Below are 20,738 nucleotides of genomic sequence, written 5' to 3' on the forward strand. Positions count from 1 at the left end.
AACATTGCTGTTACATAGCTTAACTACAAGTAACTAAAGTTGGCACTAAAAATGCGGAAAACCGGAAATGCTATTTTTGGAAAATACCGCTCTACAATGGAACTCACGGTGATATGAGAAAGTAGTACATGTATATATTATGGCCAGTTGTAAGGCCAAAATTATTTTCATCATTAAATAGATTATATATTTTTAATATACTTTTACTTTGTTAAGTAAGATATAACAGTTACTGTAAAATAACAAATAAATAATGTATAAGTACGAAAAACAACTCGTCCGTATCGCTTATTTCTTGTTTAACAAAGGGATAAAGTACAAGTTAATACTTTCAACATGAAATTATTTTTAAACATGTATATACATGTGTATACTTTAAATCGTTTAACAAAATAAATGTAAAACAATAACTTTAGATACCAAAACAAATTTTTCGCATCAATTATAATGTCTAACTACAAAGGGATTTGTCACAAAATATTTTCATTATAATTACATTTTGTTTTTAATTTTTTATTTAAGAAAAAAAGCGGAAAAAAGTCCATATAGATTCCCGGCATCAAACGTCAAAGCCCTTAAAATGTAAATAAAATTCTTTTTTGACCTAGGTATACCGACCCTCATGTGGACCGGACCTAACACAAACGTTCTGTCATAAGAGTTACTCTTGCATATCTGTAAACGAATCCTGCTACAACCAACCACGTGGATCTTACTGGCAGACCAAATGTGGAACAGGGACAATCTACAGTCTAGCACTTGGAAAGTGTGTTAACATGGCAACGGGAACCGTAGTGGAGAAACCGCCTGTCTCAGACTTTTCACAGATGCCAATTCAGACGTTTGACCTCGTTCACGAGTTTACATTCACCATAAGCACTGGAAGAAACTTTTACACTGTTCCAGACGACAAACTCTTCATTATGGATCCTGCTGACGTCATAGCTATTAAAGAAGAAAGTGGCCAATTTGAACTTTTAGACCCTCTTGATAACTATAAAGAATTTTACTGGAGCGTCGGGGGAGATTGGGAATCCCGTGCTACGAATGGGTACTCAATATCCAGCACAGGTGTCAACACGATTTCAGCTAGACATGCTGTGCGGACATATTTTGCCACACCTGTACGTGCAAAATTCAGACATACCTACGCGGGGGTCATGGCTGACTACAAGAACATAACTATAATGGCATCAAATGCTGTAACTCAGCCTCCAGTTACATATGTTCGAGAAATTGAACTTCAAATTGTTATTTCTGGTGTTGATATTGACGCCCCTGCAGTAGGCAAGTACATGTATTATTCTGGAAATTTAAAATTATGTTGAATCATTAAAATTTACTTAGATTACATAATGCTCTCTGATATTAACCCTAGTTTAGAATATCTGATATCACATAGTATATGTATAACCTAATTTCCTTGACTTTAAGCTATGAATTCTCATACAAAGAGCTTTTGATACGATGAGTTCTTTTAAAATGGTCTCCCGCGTGGCACAGTGGTTAGAGTGTCTGCTCTAGAGTCACGAAGTAAGGAGTTGATCCTTACGTCGCTGGTTCGAATCCTACTAAGGGACGTGGAGACCAGTCCTTTGGATGAATCCGTATAAACCGAGGTCCCGTGTCGCAGTAAGTACTGGCAGGAGTAAGATCCCTCACTACTCAATGGCCCTGAGTGCCGAGAATAGGACAAAATTTGCAGCTCTCCAACCGCAACTGGTGGCGTCTCCATATGAGTGAAAAACTCACGAGGGGGACGTAAAACAATATACAATCAATCTTTTAAAAGGCTCGCATATCGATAGCTAACATTTATGCATATGCTTCAATATTTTGATACATGTAAGTCAGAAGCCAGACATGGATCCCTCACAAGTAGCAAGTTTCACTGATTTTTTTTTTTAAATATTGACCCGTTAATGATCCATAATAAAACGGAGTTAAAGTTACTTCACTGTAATACTAAGTAAAAAGGAAGCGATACAATTTTATATATCCTATCAGTGAAAATCATCGAATTTAACATTATCATGTAGGCGCAACGAATGAAACGATAGAATTGAAGATTCCTCCCCATACTGGGACCAAAGTTCTTTACACCTGGAAGTTTGGAACAGGTGACACAATGAACTCTACCGATAGGACCATGAACTATACCTGGACAGATGCAGGTGTCTACACAATCATAATGACTGCAGAAAACAAAGTCAGCAGCGTCAACAAAATGGTGAGTAAAAATATTAACATAGTTTTGTCATGTTTACCTGAAAAGTACCTGGATCTATTACGTATACAAAAGTGAGTAAAGAGTTTCTAGTTTGGGTATATGTACAGCAATTCAGTGAGTAATTGTTAAGTAGGTTCTAGTTTGGGTATATGTACAGCAATTCAGTGAGTAATTGTTAAGTATGAAGTGTAAAAATAACGAACAATGATCATGCTCATAGTTTATTTGAACAATAATGATTGAAAGCACTGCCAAAATGGACCAAAGAAAACATTTGCTGCATGAGCGTTGATACAGCTTTATACTAGATATTAGAATTAAAACTGAATATGAATAAATATCATCAATGAATTTCATTTGTTTTAGTTTGTGATAACAATTCAAGATGAAATACTGAATTTTACGACTGAAGCTGAAAGCATTGCTACCGTGTTTACAGAAGATACCAAAGTCCTTTGGAATATAACTCAAGGTATAACAATTCTGATGAAAATATAAAGATCTTAGTCGTAAATCACCATTATTGAGCTTACTGGATTTGTTTTTGTCCAGGTACTAATGTTAGCTATCATCTATCAATGGGAGACGGTGTAACGTTTGTCTACAGCTATCCGTTCCATGGGTATCTTTGTGATGAGGCGAATTTGAACGATTCTTGTAGCATTGTCTATGGTAATCTAAACTGCACAACTACATGTAATGGGACATCTACAGGTAAGGGGATATTTCACTCAGTACCACATGGACTTACACCATTTGATTTGCGTTTTATGCATCGTTGAGTTTTTGGATAGAATTTTAATTACATCAGATAAAAAAGTAGGAGGATTAGGATTTTGAAGGAATTAAAAGATATATTTGTAGTTAAAATGTAAGTATTGAAAAGAGATTGCTCCTTTTTTAAAAGGAAAGTAATGATATAATATTGTTTTATCTAGTATACATAAAATTATTTTGTCTTCGACCAATTATTTTTGCAAATATGTATGATTGTCAATAGGCATCTACTTAAAGTAATGTACTGCTTTTCAGGAATGGAAGGCTTTGTTTCATACTATTATACAGACCCAGACTGGTACACGTTCACGATAACGGCATATAACCTCGTAGGAAACAGCACTGTTGTATTAAATCTACCGGTACAGATTCCTATTTCTGGTTTCTTTATCAATGAGACTGACCCTATACCCTTTGGTACATCTAGGGCAGTTCCAATGTTAACTGACGCTGGTACTCATATAGATATGGAGGTCTCGATGAATGGATCTCTTCTGAATACGTCGTATTTTGATTGGGCATTGAATTCTGGTGAGGCTATAATTAACACAGTCAACTACAACTGGACAGGGTATTACATAATTGAAGCAAATATTACGAACCTTGTCAGCCCTACCCATTCATTTGAAAGGGGGGTTTGGATAGACTTTCTTATCACAAATTTGTCGGTAATTAATGACAGACCCTACGTACCTGTGGGTGAGAATACGACGTTTGATATCGGAATGGACTATTGCTCTCGGTTTAATTCGTCCATTCTGTATGCAGATGGTTCACCTCTTGAGTCCCTATACATGGACTTGATTGTTAGCCCTCAACGGTTCAATTTTTCACATATATTTACTGCACCGGGAATATATGGTGTTAATTTCTCAGTTGTGAATCCCGTTGATTATCACAGTAGCATTCATAATGTATTTGTACAGTATCCCGTGAAAAATGTCGAGGTTTTTATGAGTACTCCAGTAAAACTAGAACCAGTCGGTGTCGTCCCTGTGAAGTTTGTGTTAACTTTCCTAGGTGGTGTTCCTCTCGCAACGGATGCAAGCTATTATGTAGACTTTAATGATAGTAACACGGCAACAGATCTCTTTGAGGAACCTCCAACCCCAAGTACAACGCCTTTACCAACAGAGGAACCTATGACAGGGCCGGATTGTGCTGCTCTCTTAGATTTACTTCAACAATCTTTAAATACATCCGATTTTGATGGAAACAATAGCACAAATGTAACGAGTCCATCTACGATAACGGAAGAAGAATACCAACTTCTTTGCAACACTTCTGTAACAACACAGTTCACAACTTCCATGATTATTACCACACCAGACCGTATGGAAGGTTTCTTTGAAATAATTTTCTTTCATGACTACACAAAGCATGGAACATACGATGTTGCGATAAATATCTCAAATTTGGTGGATTTTAAATTTTTTCCATTGATTCTTGACGTTGATGAACCTATCTACAATCTAGATTTTACACCAAGTGTTGTGTATGTTCCCATTAGAACTAATTCAGACCTTGTTGTTAGCATGTCATGGGGTTCTCGAGCAGAATGTACAATCAATGTTGGTGATGGATCGCCTAATTATGTTAGCCCATGCAACAGAACAAACCCAATGTCAGTATCGCATTATTTTGATACTGTTGGTGTTTTTTATGCAAATGCAATAGGGAATAACACAGTCAGCACAGAATACACATCTTCTTCTTTGGGACCCATTTACGTGCAAATTCCTGTATCAGGGTTTGAGGTCAAATGTCTGGTTTGTTCAAATGATATAGGCCCTCCCACCTACCCAACATACAATACAAGTGTGAGTTTTGAATTCCTCTTCGACAATACTCAGGAGAGACCTACAAATGCATCTTATACGATTGACTACGGTGATGGGACAGAAACACCAGTACAGCCTCTACCAGAAACATTTGTAGCTGATAATTACGGTGGTGGAAAATCTCTTGTATTCCGTTTCCAGCATTTTTATTTAAAAGGTGGTAACTACACAGTTATTGTAAATGTATGGAATCTAGTTAGTAATGTCAATTTCACATGTTTACATGATCTTTATGAAGCGATTGTCAACCTACGTGTAACAGTTTACGATTACAACCCAGACATTGGTGTTTCCAAGATAGGGGGCGGTCCTAATAACAACTATTTTGCTCTGGAACATCAAGTTCTTTTTGTTGCTTCACATGATAGAGGATCCCATGTTACGTACCACTGGGAATATGGAGATGGTTCAGCTTTAGAATCTATATACTACAATCAAAACACCTTTCATGAATACCCTAATGATACTACATATCACATTATTTTAAACGCAACAAATAAATTTGTGGGTAGACACGCCAATACAGGATCAACAATTCATATTCAGAGGGGTTGCTTTAATATATCAATATCTACTGACGACCCTCGGTCGAAGAACACAACATTTGAGTACCAGATGTTTCCGGGTACCATTGGATCTGACGCCTGTTATTTTTTCGACTTTAAGGATGACACATCTGAACCAAGTCGGTATTTAATGTTTGGCGATTCAGGCTTTTGTGCTTTGGTTCCTGAATGGAGTTGGTACTGGAACGATCCAAATAAAGAATTTATTTCTCGTCCCTCTGATCCATGGTATGCCAATAAACTGGCGAATCCCAACAACTTTAACATGACAATACACAATGCATTTATGTTTGAAGGTGCCTACGATGCAACGCTGGAATGTAAAAACTACGTTTCCCATACCAGTGTGATATATACCACAGGTGTAACGAAGGGTCCTTGTTGGTGGCCTTATGTCAACTTGACAGCCCCCAACATCTGTCAGCCGCCTGCATGTGATTCTGTTTTTCCTGAAATGAGAACAAATCTAAAATCTGAGAATCTGATTGTATATTCCGATGTGATCATTAACTGTACATCGACTAAAGTTGCTTACTATTCCTGGTCGGTTTTCAAAATTGATGAAACTTATGGAAACGAAACTCAGATTACAGAGCTTGGAGGTGCTGATGTGTATTCCATTGGAGCTAGGTATCTGCAGTTGGAACCACGTATCCTTGATTATGGTCTATACAGATTTGAGTTGAACGTCAGCATGAACGAATTGATGGGAATGTTTTCTATCGATTCTGTTAAACTAAGAATAGTGGCTACGCCATTGAAAGTGTCTATTGCTGGTGGAGACTTTATACAAACACAATGGGGTAGTGAGACCCCTTTAGTTCTTGATGGTTTCACAGAAACTTTTGACCCTGATGTAGCACCAGAAGACAAAAACGGGATGGAGTTCATTTGGATATGCAGAAGGTTGTGTGAAAATTGGCCAACGTTTGACGCAGATTATAATCCAATCTCGTCCTTTACCCATAATTGCACATACCAAGATGATGCTGATAGAGGTTGTTCAAAGATCGATATGCTTAATTCACCAGGTACGAATGCAGTTATTGAAATTAACCGTTGAACAAATTAAACTGTTTATTTTTAAAAATCTTTTTTGGACAATTGTTCTTGTATATCCCTATGTTCAGCATATTTGGAACTCAAAGATATAATTACATATTTTAGATAGGCTATAAGATATAAAAAGATGTTCTAATTTTTTGGCAGGAAAAATGCCTAATGCATCTGACGGTGAGGTTATCATTTATACTGGGGAAATGTATGAATTAGACTACGTTGAAATAAAACTTATCGTGCGAAAGGACAACAGACAAGCCGAAGACTATTTAGTCATGTTCATAACGATGGGAAATCCTCCCATTATTAAAATAAAGTAAGAGTTGAGCTTTATTTTTTCGATTACAGAGCAATACCAAGAGAAATATGTATTGAATTACACATTTTGATTATTATTTTTAAATATTTAAAGATGCGTCACAAACTGTGGTCCAAAAATGAATCCAACTAGTCGCTATTCTTTGGAGTCTCAAATTGATGGTTGGACAAGAGGGGCATTTTTCTACTACAGGTAAGATTAATTTTTTGACAGTATGGAAGATAGTCAGGATATGCTGTACTTCTTTTGCACCTTTTTGCATAATTGTTGTTATTCAATTATTGTTTACATCGACCAATTTGCAATCGGTATTCAGAATTGTGAATGATTTGTACTTTTAACTTAAATCTTTTACAGTTTTAACTCGGGTGACTGTAAAGGCCCTTGAACATATTGTTTTGTTTTTACTTTTTGTCCCCCGCTTGAAAAGTGGGGGATATTATTTGGGTCTGTCCGTCCGTCCGTCATTCTGTCTGTCTGTAAAGCTTCCGTTTCCACACGATATCTCGAGAACCCTTTGAGCTTTAGCAATGAAATTTTGCATATCAACTTCCAACAGACTGAAGAAGAAACCTATTGATTTTGAGGTCAAAGGTCAAGGTAATAAATTCGCAAATTTTGTCTGTTATAACACTTTCGTTTCCGCGCGATATCTCGAGAACCCTTTGAGATTTTGCAATGAAATTTTACATAACAACTCCCTGTGGCCTAAGGAAGACCCCTATTTATTTTGAGGTCAAAAGGTCAAAGTGCAAGGTCGTAAATTTATACATTCATAATAAATTTATACATAACACTATCCTTTCCAGGCGATATTTCAAGAGGATTTTGAGCTTTTGCAATGTAATTTTGTACCAAAACTCCCTAGGACCTCTCTCACCCCTCTCAAAGTGTCCCGCCCCGTTTGTTTTATTAGTATTTATTGTATTACATGTCGCTATTTTTAGCACATGGGCATGAGGAGAGTTATAACGTTTAAAACAGGTTTTCGGCGGACTTTATATTCTTATTACATTAGAACTGTTTAATAAAGGTTAAATTAGACACCATGCATTGTGTAAAATTTTGACAATATCGAACGTGAATATATAAATACATGTATGTGACTTCACCTTTGCATATAATAGTCGCCAGAGTAAAGCAGTTCCGTGGTCTAGTGGTCTAGTGGTATGTCTCTCGCTTCACATGTGAGAGGACCCGGGTTCGATCCATTTTCTTTTTTTTTCGAAATCTTTTTTTTAACTAATTAATAGTATTCAGCATGTGAAATAAAAAAATTATATGGTCTGACTTGTACAAACTCATAAAATCATCATTACAGTGTGATAAATATTTCATATAGAAAGAATCTGCCATACATATATTAAAGAATATTAAGCAATCAAATCTTTATATGCATATTGACATTCATGTATTTTATTTGCTTCAGTACACATTTAATAATTCTACAAATTCCGTCAGGGGGATCCGACTTTTTCCCTAAGCACGGGACACGAATTCTCTGAATTAGCTTGTTTAAACAGTTGTATCATTGTTGCGGTGTTTTTCCTTTGAAGATCGCTGTGTTTTTATTTTTGATACATCATGCCTAACTAAGATTTAACAACTGTGATCTATCAAGAAAGAGAACGCCAGGGTGATGATGAAACAATTCTAATAAACGACCCATGACCTTACACCGAATAGTTAGCGGAAAAGTATTCAAAGTTATGTAAACATAGTGAAGGAATACCTTCCCTAAAATAAAAAAAAATTATTTTTCTCATCGATTTTTAACTCCAAAATGAAATTCACAGAGCGGGTTTAGAAATTAATGTTTTTGACTCTCATAAACTTGAAGCGTAACAAAACACACACAATGAATTACATGTACAGGAAATAAGGTAAATTTTATATTCGGAGCCGTCTTGTATTATTAATTCGAACAAAAATCGACCCATCAAGTAATTTAAAGAATCGCCGTACATCGGTCAAAAGTGTCCATTTTCCCGTGCGGTATTCCTCGAACGTTTAAATTGCTCATTTAGTATTTTTACGAGTATAAAGATTAAGTGACGTAATGAATTTACCTTCATAATTTCAATTTGCATCGAAAATTGCAATTGCATAAAATCACAACCGTCTTCCATGGCGTTCAGACTTAAATGGCGGGGTAATCCAAAGTTTAAGAAATGCAGCGCGCTATATACTTTTCGAATCACGTGCTTCTTTTTCATTGGTCAGATAAAATTGTATGATGAAAATTTGATAGATCATGGCTAACTCAATGCGTGAGAATGCAGTCGAAGTACGTGCTATTAACGTAAAAGTGATAGAGCATGGGTAACTCAGTTCCTGGGATCAATGATACAAAACATTTAGAGTACCTTTTAACTCGTGCATCTTCAGATATCACAAGCCCCCTCGTCTGATATCTGAAGATACACTCGTTAAAAGGTACCCTATATATTACCAAGAACATACAAAGGTCTGAGTTAATGAGATTTTTTAACAAATATATAACCAGAATAAAACTTACCAGCTGAAAAATTTGTAAAATGCAAACATTCTCAAACGGTTTTGATTGATTGATTGTATATTGTTTAATATCCCTCTCGAGAATGTCTCGCTTATATGGAGACGCCAAACAGTTTTGAAATCAAGCTTAATCGATTATGCCAGACCCCGGAAACAAAGCCCTTTGTTTTCTCTTTATGCATTACTTTTCTTCGATAAACTTGGTTTTTAATTTAATGTGTTTGATATATTTCTTTATGTGTCCTGATTCTGCAAATAGAATTCATTCAATTGTGATCATTGAATTTGCTAAAACCACGACCCAGGGACGCAGAGAAGTGCCTTGACAGAGTCAACTTCAAATTTATAATAAAGTGTATAGCTTATTTTGCCATTGTATCTCATTTTTGTTCATTTACAGGTGGACACTATATGGTGTACCCTGGGGAAGTAGGTATTACTTCAACAGAAGGATGGTCTCGGAGTCTGAATGGATAAACCAAGCCACCACTGGGTCTGAAGGACCCCACATGGCGGTAGAACCCGTTGTAGCACGATTCACAACAAACAGCTCTTACAGCTATTACTTCTCTGTCAAAACCTGGAGATGGGGAACCAGCGAGGCGTATTGTGGTATAAGTCGTACAATTTACTTAATATAATATTTTAAATGTGCAAACATAATAATTTTCTCTTTAGATCGCTGTTGCCATAAAATTATTTTTTTAGTTAGTACATAAAATTTTTCAACGTGAAATCAAGTTCAACTTATATGTATATGTATTAAATGATTCATTTATTGATGGGGATACATCAAAACGTTAATTATAAAACTTGTTCTAAAAATCAACATTATGTTTAGTCTACCATACATGTTTGGGTTTATAAGTGCCCGTAGTTCATTTTTATATTCCAAATAGCCTCTTTATTCAGAATATTGTAATTATCTTCGGAAATATTTCTGATTTTTATGTTAATTAATGATAGAAATGAAATAAATGATAGGTATTTCGGAGATCAACTTCAGAATCAATGAAAAGCCACGGTCTGGGAGAGCTACTGTATCCGTTTCCCCTGGCTCTGGTATAGCCTATGAAACGAAGTTTACTGTGACTGCCAGTGGATTCACTGACTATGAGGACGGCTCCAGAATGAGCTTCTATAAGTTCGGGTACAGATTACAAGCAGGAAGTCTGATAACATGGTTTCACGAAGGAAGTAAGCATTTCTTCTATCTCATAGTATCTTGATCCATATCTCAATTGGAATATTTTTAATGAGTCAATGTATACCTCTGTATTGTTATGACATTGCATTAACTTTGTATTTGAATAGCAAGACCTGATAACCTTGGCTTCCAAAATCCATTTCCGGCCGGACTGGAGTCAGAAAACTTCCAAATTAGTATTGTTGTTAGAGCTTATGACCGAAGCGGAGCATATGCAGAAAAGTGGAAAACAATTACGGTAAAAAAAAAATATGTTTGAATATCTTTCTAGTTAGCAACGTTTACCATGATTATTGGTCTTTCAGATGGTCCTTAGTCAGCACGCTTGAAACTTGATGTCGGTTTCCCTATATCTAAAGATTACAACTTCAATAATATACCTGGTCTAATATAATAAATTATGAAAACGTTAGTTGACCTGCATCTGTCTTCCCAGTTGAATTTATATTTGTTTCTTTCTTCAACAGTTATCCATTTTTTTTAACTGATAAAATTGGTTATAATTTTAAGAAATTTATTTTTCCTGCATCCGGTTTCATTTCAAGGTGACTATGACTATTCATTTCACATTGGACTAAAACTATATCAAGAAATTTCAGAATTATATTCCTGTTTAAATGGAATATTTTAATCTCGCTTCTCTCAGTACTGGGTAAGACTTCAACAAATGGATTTCCACTGAGCGATTTGAAGACCGGTTTTTGGTAAAAAAACAAAACAAAAAAACCCCAGATCTTTCGCGAAATAAGTCGCACAAAGGGGATCAATCATTGTCTGCTTTATGATAACAACTGCTGAATGTAGGGCTAAATTTACGATTGCGGGTCCTCTTTAGTTAAATGTTCCTAAAAACGACATAAAGCAAAACAAATGAACTAACAAAAAATTGAACAACCAATTCTCAAAATGTTTCTTGCTTGTTGTTAACATAACTGTATATATATTTTTAGGTTCAACCACCACAACCCTCGAACGTTAAAAACGTCATTGCCACTGCTACCGAACCCGGGGGACAAATTGATAAATACCTTATAGGAGCTGATATTCGAGTGGCACCCATGTCTTTGAGTCTCGCTAAATTTCTTAACGAAGAGGCAAATGGCGCGCTAACTACTGCTCAAGTTGTTGAGACAACAAGTAAATATAACACATATACGTAAGCTTATCAGTAAATGATAATGGCATTTTTTTCTATTCACATATTCTAACTAGTTAACCATACTTTTTTAACACAAGCATTTTTTTTTACAATTTTATGGGTTTAAGTGTTGATTATCATATTGTAAATATCAATTTAATTGTTGTTGTTTTTTTGCTACAGCTTCTATTGCACAGGCTCAAAATCTAACAGAAGCTGAGCGGCTTGCAATGGAGCAAGCAGTTCTACAACAACAAGCTGCAGAAAAAGAAAACCGAATTCAGGCAAGCCTCTCTTCCTAAACTATTTTGGTACTTCTTTTCAAATCACGGTCGCACGCGTGGCGCAGTGGTTAGAGCGTCTGCTCTAAAGTCGCGAAGTAAGGAGTCAATCCTTACGTCGCGGGTTCGAATCCCACTGTGGGACGTGGAGACCGGTCCTTCGGATGAGACCGTATAAACCGAGGTCCCATGTCGCAGTAGGTGCCGGCACAAAAAAAATCCCTCACTGCTCAATGGCCCTGAGTGCCGAGTATAGGACAAATCTTTTAGCTCTCCACCGGCAAGTGGTGGCGTTTCTATATGAGTGAAAAATTTTCGAGATGGACGTTAAACAACATACAATCAATTAATCAAATCATGTTGTACACGTGTTTTTCCTTGGATGGGTGATCAAGTATGTGTTAATGTTTTCTCTTTAATTTTAGACACGGGCAACTCTTTTGAATGGATTCAAAAGAATCAATCCTTCTAACGTGGAGGCTATGCACTGTGAAATTCTTTCAAAATGCACTGATTTTGATATAACAAGTAGACTACACTAAGATAGGACAGCAGCAGCACTCGCGGAAATGTCTGTGAAAGAGGACGAACTGACAATAACAGCTCAAGTAAATTAATTTTTTTAATCAAAATCTAATTTTTGGGGTGATTATTTCTTCTGCAACATTTACTCCTTTAAGGTTAAATTTAAGCAAACCTATCACGCTGAAATGATAAAAGAATACGTGGGAAAAATAAATCTAAACTTTAATAAAACTATTATATTGTTACATAATTAATAGAATGCCTATTTTTTTCTCCTCACACAACTGTTATAGAAGTAATATCGAAATTGAATAACTACAAATAAAGTGGATATTACAATCATAACATTATGAATTTGCAACTGGACTTTAGTATTTTTGAGAACAATTACAAAATTGGAGAGGTGTTCGTTGCCCAAATTAAGGTGTGTATCTTGGAAATCTATATGTGTATCACAGAGTACTAGTATGTCTGAACGGAAAAAAAAGAAACTAAAATCGAATGTTTTGAGCCAAAGAAAAATTTTTCACAGGTAATTTTTTTATTTTAGATATATATTTTAATTTACCACAAGAACATTTAGCAATATCATTTTAATTTTCCATTATTCCTATCGTTCATATATTCTCTGAACAGGAAGACGCCGCCAGTATAATGGAGGATTATGTAGTAAAGCTAAAAGGACAGACGAGTCTCTCAGCAGACGACAGAGAGGACGCCACATCTAACCTTATATCTGTCATAGGTAGGTTACGAACTCAAATCATTACTAATTTGTATCTGTAATAAATCATATTACCACTTTATATTGTCAACTTATATGACATGGTGGTGTCAAACGATTTTCTTGTTTCCTTGAGTTTTTATCTGTCGTAGGTCAGGTTACTACCGTATATATTACAAGTAAGCCAGCTTATCTTTCATTGGTTGGTTAATGACATATCTCTCACATGTCTTTCTACATGTACTCAGCGTGGGGCCTTTGTTAGAGAGTAACAAAGTAAGGTTTCTTGGTATGAATCCCACTGCGGGAAGTGGAAACCGGTCCTTTGGATGAGACCATTTAAAGCGAGGTCCTGTATCGCAGAAGTTGCTGACACGAAAAAAAAAATCCATTCCTTGCTGCAAAATAGCTCTCAGTGCGGTTGAGTTTCTAGGTTTTAAACCCATTTCGGGAATTGGATACCGATTCTTCGTATGAGACAGCATAAATTGAGGTCCCTAATCGCAGAAATTGCTGACACAAAAAAAATTCCCCCACTGCACAATAGCCTTTAGTGTAAAGTATAAGTCTATATTTACAGTCCTTCATCGGCAAAATATGGCTCTCGACATTAGTCTGGACTGGGGTGTTTAAAAAACATTCTAAATATCTTTCATTTATCATAGGTCATTGATAACCTTGAATCAGTTACCACCTTATATCGGCATAGGTCAGTGTATATCCTAAAATTGGTTACGGGCTAGACATGTCTATCACAAGTCAGGTTAATACCCATATATCCGTCATGTGTCAGCTTAGTACCCTGTATTTATTAGTATTTTACCTCTAAATATAACTGATATTTTTTGTAATATACAGCAAATAGATAAAACAAATTAAGTCTTGAAAAACAAAAATGACTTATAAACAATGTTTCAATGTTTGGTAGGCAATACAATGCATGCCGCTGGGTTGACCGCTGAATTAGCTGAAGAAGAAAGCACAAATTTAGCCAATATGGTTGAAGCTGCGACAGCTGGAATTGTATCCACCACACAAGCCACCACTCTCTCTCCTGAACAAATAAAGGCCCGCCAGGATCAATTGTTGAATGAAAAGAATAGTGTACGTAGAATTAAATTACAAGTATCCACTTTTCAATCGAATCTTGACCTTTTCTCTTGAGTATTGCATTGTTAATACAGACTTAAGGTTCCCATGTTATTTTTATATTTTTATCAAACAAAATATATCAGATATTAAAACACGCAAAAAACGAGGTCAATATTTTACCTTTTGTTTCGTATTTTTCGAATTAAAATTTTGTAACACCAACTTTGATATTTTAGGCAAAGAGTACATTTTTGAGACTTGAGCAGTCTCTAAATAACATCATTAACACTCTTGGAAAATTCAAAGTAGTTGGCGAGAAAAATGCAGTGGTGGAATCCCCAAAGCTTAATGTTACTCTGGCCAAGACGGAGACTAAAGATATGAACTACAGTAAGTTAACATTACTTCAAGATCAGTTACAGTTACTACAAGCAATCTTTTAAACAATCATCCAATAGATATTATTTTTCATTTATATTATAGATCCAAACTTTGGCGTTGGAGGTTTGAGTGGTTTTTTGTTACCAAAAACGCAAGCTATTTTTGGCGAGGAAGGTAATGCAACGACTTGGTTTGTCGAAACAGAGGTATGTTCAATCAGTTTTTTCTACACTATTAGCCTTGATGTCAGTATTTGAAAAAAGTAATTGCATATCACCTGCTACTGTGTTTCATTTATCCGCAGGCATTGAGAATGCCCAACAACCCGTTCACATGGACAAATGCAAGTGGCTCTACTTCCACAAGAATAACCAGTGATGTCATCTCCTTAAAATTCAGAAACGACACAAATGAAGGCGTAGATGTAAAGGATGCCCCACAGTACTTTGATATTTTTATGGATCGACAGAATTTCGATACCACAGTGCAAAACGTCATTAACTTGACTAGAAGTTGGAGTGAGCCTTCTGTATATCATATTCTGCCCGTGGCACCCAACAGTTCCTTGCATATCACAGTCAACCAAATATTCAAACCAGAAGATATACAGTATTACTTAGACTGGCTTGATTTTGTTGCTGGGGTCTCCGCAGACGATAATTCCACGGAGGAACTAGATCCTAATGTTACAGATACTAGCCTACCCAAGGGGGCTGCCGCCTTCTACATGGAGACGAAGCCCTCCCTATTTTTTGTATTTATCAAGTAAGGTGTTAATTTTGTTTTGTTTTACAAAAACGCTTTTATTAAGAATTATTCAGCCTATTGGCATAACAGTAGATTTGTCTTTTTAATTATGTCCTTTTCATGTAATTGATTTATTTTATTCTGTAAAAAATTATACTGTAATTTTATTGCCGAATAAAACAATTTTACGATTTATTTTGGACATCTTAGTCAATCGGGTAATTATTTCCGTCACTTTACAGCTTTTTTTGTAAAGTTGATTAAAAAGTTTAACATAACTTACTGCATCACTACAAAAATAAATGTGTACAGTTGGCGCGGTACAGTACTATTGAATACTAATTTTGTTAAAAATGCGTATATTATACATTATTTTAATTTTTATTACTATAAGATATCCATGAATAAATCAGCTAATTGGTGCCCTTTTGATAAATCAAATATCTTTGTCAAAACACTAAAAATAGATATAATTAATTTAGACGTGCATTTACACGTATTTTGCTATTTTGACTTATAGGTTATTTTGTTTTTACGGAGAGAATTATTATAATTTATTATAATTTATTAAAATTTAAAGGTATATATAATTTATTATAATTTATTATAATTTATTTATAATATTATAATTATTATTTTAATTTTTATTACTATAAGATATCCATGAATAAATCAGCTAATTGGTGCCCTTTTGATAAATCAAATATCTTTGTCAAAACACTAAAAATAGATATAATTAATTTAGACGTGCATTTACACGTATTTTGCTATTTTTTACTTATAGGTTATTTTGTTTTAATCAGGTCGGAGAGAATACTCGAAATCGGGTATTATCCGTGAAATCGCGTATAATACCCGATATTAGGGTATCGTTGAATCCGCGAAATCGGGTATTCCGTGCAACTTTCATTAAAAACAAAAGAATAAAGGAACGGCGCATTATGCCAGTTACTGTTACTTGTACATCAGTATCTTGTGGATTTATTTTTATTAAACCTAATTTATATGGTTGTCAAATAAGTTTAAAATCACACGACAAACACTGCTGGGGTAACAAAGAGTACACAATGGCGTTATTTTTTTCAATATAATTTCTAAAAACAAACAACTACACTTCATTTGTCTTTATTTCCCATTAAAGTATTCCATATACTTACTTTTCTAATTTGTTCACTATTCACAAAATGTGAAACTTTAAAGAAATTGAACGACTAATGCCGTGTTATGTATTTTTACTGAAAAATGTATGGAGTCCCTTTCACGTGAAATATAAATTATTCCTAACAGTTAGAGAGTGCAGTATAAGCGAGTCATAATTGTATGTTTCTGCCATAATAGAATACCAACGTTATTATAAAGAAGAAAATAAAATATGATTAAATAAATATCCACGGGAAAACAGTTTGAAACTAGCTAATTGAAGGTGATTATCTTTTTTATGTCAATTTAGCATGGAAATTTTTATTCAAAGACACCGTAAATTTTTTGGTTACATTTTAATCGATACAAGAGATGCTATTTTACCTTTATTTTATGCATTTGTGTGTGAAAATTGAGAGCGAGAAATCATGTGAACAGGATTTTCTTGTTTTATTTAATTTATTTTTTTTTGGGGGGGGGGGGGGTATAAATAAAAGTCAAATGTGTACATCTTTTCATGAGCTTCTAATACATTGAATTTCTCAATATAGGTCGAGGTACAGTCATTTTCAAATATGAATTACATAGTCAAGTTTTCACATTTCTTATAGTTTTTACGTTTATGAACATGTTAATGAACAAACTGAAATAATCGAGTGTTCAGTTGCACCTTGGAAACTCCTGTCTTACTTTTGGGGAATATAATCCCTCATCGCACATTAAAATTTCATAAAAATTGTAACCACTTCCTTTCTTTATTATACTATTTGATAGACAGGTTTGATTTTACGCATTTTTTTTATATCGCTGTCTTAAAACCTCATTATAATATGCTATACAACGCACTATCTGAATGGTTCTATACATCACTATGTCACATATATCTGTGATACTTATTTCTCATGGCAATAACTTTTCCTAATACTCATCTATAATGAAAAAATGTGTTAAAAAATAAACATGAATTTTAGTTACTTGTAGTATCATATTGTGTTAGAAAATAACAGGTTGCTTTTTGTTTACCTTTATAATTTTTATTTGATGAATAAATATTCCCTACAATTAAAAATATATAACCGAGTTTTAAAGACCATGACATTCAAAGACATATAGCAAAAAACTTTGCATTAACATTTAATTCAATGATTGCGAAAGTGAAGGTCTCTTGGACACATGCAGAACACAGTCGAGGTTGTTTTGTCAGAGGTGGCCAAGAAGCCTTTAGCCCCCCCCCCCTTTTTTTGAAGTCGCCAAGAAATGGTAAAATATCGATGACTTAGCGAAATTAAACTATCAACAGTTATGTTCTCTCATAAGCTGTATTCCTGAAACTATCACTGTCTCTGCTAAAATGTTCAAGACATATTCTGCAAATATGTATGAATGATAAAAAAAAAAAGATTTTCAAAAAAAAAAAAGAGAAAGAGGGATTTTTTAGCCGGAATTTTAGACATTTTTATCATTACATTATTTAAACATTCATAAATAAATTTGATTTTATGCACAAGATGAATGTGAAAGTAATTAATGACGCATAACGAGATACGATAGACAATCCCTTGTTTATACATGGCATTATATCTTGTGTGTGAAATGTGTTTCCGTATAATTTGATTTATTTACAAATTGTTCATGTTTGTCGTGTTGATGTGGAATTATTATAAATTCCCGAATTCTGATACTTTGGAATTCTGTTGTGTTGGGAATGAACATATGAGGAAGATGCATATACTTTCGACATTACGAAAAATATAAAGCAAATCGAACGCCTTTTTGTGTGCAGATCATGAAATGTACTGAGCTCCACAGGTATTTGTTGTCCTGAGCGCATTAATCTTGACGCCCAAATTCTTACTTGGCTAGTGATACCTGTAGAAAACATTTCTATCTAGATGAAAGTTGACTAGACAGCATGCGCCATCCCATTGTTTAAGTTTTATTAGGTGATTACACCGTCTATACCCGATTTCGCGGATTCAACGATACCCTAATATCGGGTATTATACGCGATTTCACGGATAATACTCGATTTCGAGTATTCTCTCCGACCTATTAATTGTGAGTTTTATTTTGTGTAATTTTTGTTACAGAATGGGAGGTCCCCCAACACCGGAGGATCATGATTATAACTGCACTTTGCCGAAAACATTGGATGAGTTTCTGTCCATGTTGGATTACATGGATGCTCTATCGTATGAAAATGACACGTCTCTTCCAAGGTCCAACTACCTAACAGAGCTTCCAGACTGGAACACGTGCTTGTTCTCAAATGACGAATTAAGCCTGTAAATATTGATATAAATAAGTTCATTGTTACATTTTTGACAATTTCTTTCACACAAAATAATATCCTATAACTAGGAAAGTGCTGTTAATATTCTGTTTTTGTGTATGCTCCTTTTTTATCATACTCCTTTTTTCAGAACGTACATTTCAGTCAATATATATTACATGCATTTTCATTTTCTTTTAAGAAATGAAACAACGGATTTCTATATTGCCATTAAACATAAGACATATGAACAACTAGAAGCAGAGGCTGCTGGTGAATTTACCACCACAATGTTAACTTCTACCACCAACACTGTGCCTACCACAACAGCTAGTAAAAGGAAAAAGAGATGGGGTAAAAAATGGAAGGGTGGAAAGAAATGGAAAAGTGGAGGAAATAAAGAAAATTCGGCACTAGAAGATGCTCTTCTCGCTCTTGCTGGAACCACAACAACTGCTGCCAGTAAGTGCTGGCCTATAATTTAATTCAAAAACTTTCATTTGTGTTTGAGTTAAAATCCACTTTATCATCAAAGGCTTCTTTTTCTTTAGGTACAACAATGGGTGCTGGTGGTACAACAAGTGGTAATGGAAATGGAAATAATAATGGAGGTGGTAATAACAAGAAAAGTAGTGTCGTTTGGCCCCCACCTGGCTCTTATTATCCAGCCGTGTACAACATTTCCTTCTACAGCGCCTCCTGTGTATGGAGAGACAGATCAAAGAGTATTTGGACCACAGAGGGTTGCTTTGTACGTCTAAAAACAGTTTAGCAAAATTTTACATAAATTTGTTGTGGATATTTCTGACAAAAATGAGAAAGAGAAAATGCAGAATATTCATTTGGTAACTTATTACGAACTAAATGAAAAACGAAATTAGAGAAATAAACACATGGTCAAAAAATAAAAATAAAAAGTTGATCCCTCATAATTTAATTACTTAAAGGTTGGTCCACTCTCCAAGCCATACAGAGTACATTGTCTTTGCAATCATCTGACAGCCTTTGGCGCTGGGTTTGCTGTTCCGATGAATTCCTTAAATCTCAATGACTCTGGATTTGCCAAACTTGATGAAAACCCCGTTATATTTGCAACCATGGTCTCCCTGATGTGTGTCTACGTATTGATGTTAATCTGGGCTAGAAAGAGAGATCTGTTGGATAAAGTCATGGTAAGGCAAACTAAGCAGTAGACCTGAAGAACACATACCAATAATCCTTGTCATATTCTATACACATAAGTTAAATGGTTGGCAAACTTGCTAGAATGTAGACTTTTAGCAATTGATAAATTTATTACCAGTATTATATCAATGTTAAGTATTTATAATCATTATAGGTATATTTTACACTACCAATATTATATCTTTCCCTCCATCCCCCAGTGAAACATTGAAAGTTTTGTGAGCTTCGCTATATAAAAATTATGAATACATAATGTTGGAAATATTAATTGATACAAGAGGGAAAATATGGCTTTTGAAAAATATTTATCATTTTCCGTCTATTTTTAATGATAAATTCTTAGGTTTTTACCTTAAAATATTAAGAGTTAGCTTTCTTGTCATGATCGAATAGTTCCAATTATTTTTATTATCAATATTGATTTTTATATTTTAAAAAAATTGTCCTGACGTACCATCGTTAAAAATACGACTTTAAAATAGTTTGCACTCATTTCCAGGCTGGATCATCACCTCTTCCTGATAATGATCCTAGGGACAAATATTTGTACGAATTGACTGTTTTTACCGGTTCAAGGAAAGGTTCAGGTAAGTAAAACGTTACCTATGAAGAATTCGCATTTAATAAACTTATTTCATAATATTTGTTACAGTGTACATGATTTCAAATTATGTAAAAACTTGTACTAAATTTTAAAAAAAGATCCTTTATCATTCTCTGTATTCACATATTTTATG

General features: G+C 34.7%; 1 protein-coding gene across 1 annotated transcript in view; it reads left to right on the plus strand.

Annotated features, from left to right (window-relative positions):
• Positions 1 to 20,738, plus strand: part of LOC134273293 (uncharacterized) — a 36,909-nt gene that overhangs the window by 3,950 nt on the left and 12,221 nt on the right. Inside the window, exons 4-27 of the mRNA XM_062755483.1 lie at positions 609 to 1,287; positions 2,040 to 2,230; positions 2,597 to 2,702; positions 2,783 to 2,944; positions 3,263 to 6,445; positions 6,624 to 6,789; positions 6,886 to 6,984; positions 9,710 to 9,921; positions 10,294 to 10,506; positions 10,624 to 10,754; positions 11,467 to 11,653; positions 11,838 to 11,938; positions 12,361 to 12,424; positions 12,479 to 12,543; positions 13,097 to 13,205; positions 14,113 to 14,288; positions 14,513 to 14,666; positions 14,760 to 14,863; positions 14,962 to 15,422; positions 18,635 to 18,829; positions 19,019 to 19,278; positions 19,368 to 19,567; positions 19,764 to 19,988; positions 20,501 to 20,588. Of these exons, the coding sequence (XP_062611467.1) occupies positions 609 to 1,287; positions 2,040 to 2,230; positions 2,597 to 2,702; positions 2,783 to 2,944; positions 3,263 to 6,445; positions 6,624 to 6,789; positions 6,886 to 6,984; positions 9,710 to 9,921; positions 10,294 to 10,506; positions 10,624 to 10,754; positions 11,467 to 11,653; positions 11,838 to 11,938; positions 12,361 to 12,424; positions 12,479 to 12,543; positions 13,097 to 13,205; positions 14,113 to 14,288; positions 14,513 to 14,666; positions 14,760 to 14,863; positions 14,962 to 15,422; positions 18,635 to 18,829; positions 19,019 to 19,278; positions 19,368 to 19,567; positions 19,764 to 19,988; positions 20,501 to 20,588 (7,531 nt within the window). The remainder of the gene's footprint in view (positions 1 to 608; positions 1,288 to 2,039; positions 2,231 to 2,596; positions 2,703 to 2,782; positions 2,945 to 3,262; positions 6,446 to 6,623; positions 6,790 to 6,885; positions 6,985 to 9,709; positions 9,922 to 10,293; positions 10,507 to 10,623; positions 10,755 to 11,466; positions 11,654 to 11,837; positions 11,939 to 12,360; positions 12,425 to 12,478; positions 12,544 to 13,096; positions 13,206 to 14,112; positions 14,289 to 14,512; positions 14,667 to 14,759; positions 14,864 to 14,961; positions 15,423 to 18,634; positions 18,830 to 19,018; positions 19,279 to 19,367; positions 19,568 to 19,763; positions 19,989 to 20,500; positions 20,589 to 20,738) is intronic.

Source organism: Saccostrea cucullata, unplaced genomic scaffold (assembly GCF_032062105.1).
Source record: "Saccostrea cucullata isolate Sc308-1 unplaced genomic scaffold, CSIRO_AGI_Scuc_v1 ctg153, whole genome shotgun sequence".
In the NCBI taxonomy this organism is placed as follows: domain Eukaryota; kingdom Metazoa; phylum Mollusca; class Bivalvia; order Ostreida; family Ostreidae; genus Saccostrea; species Saccostrea cuccullata.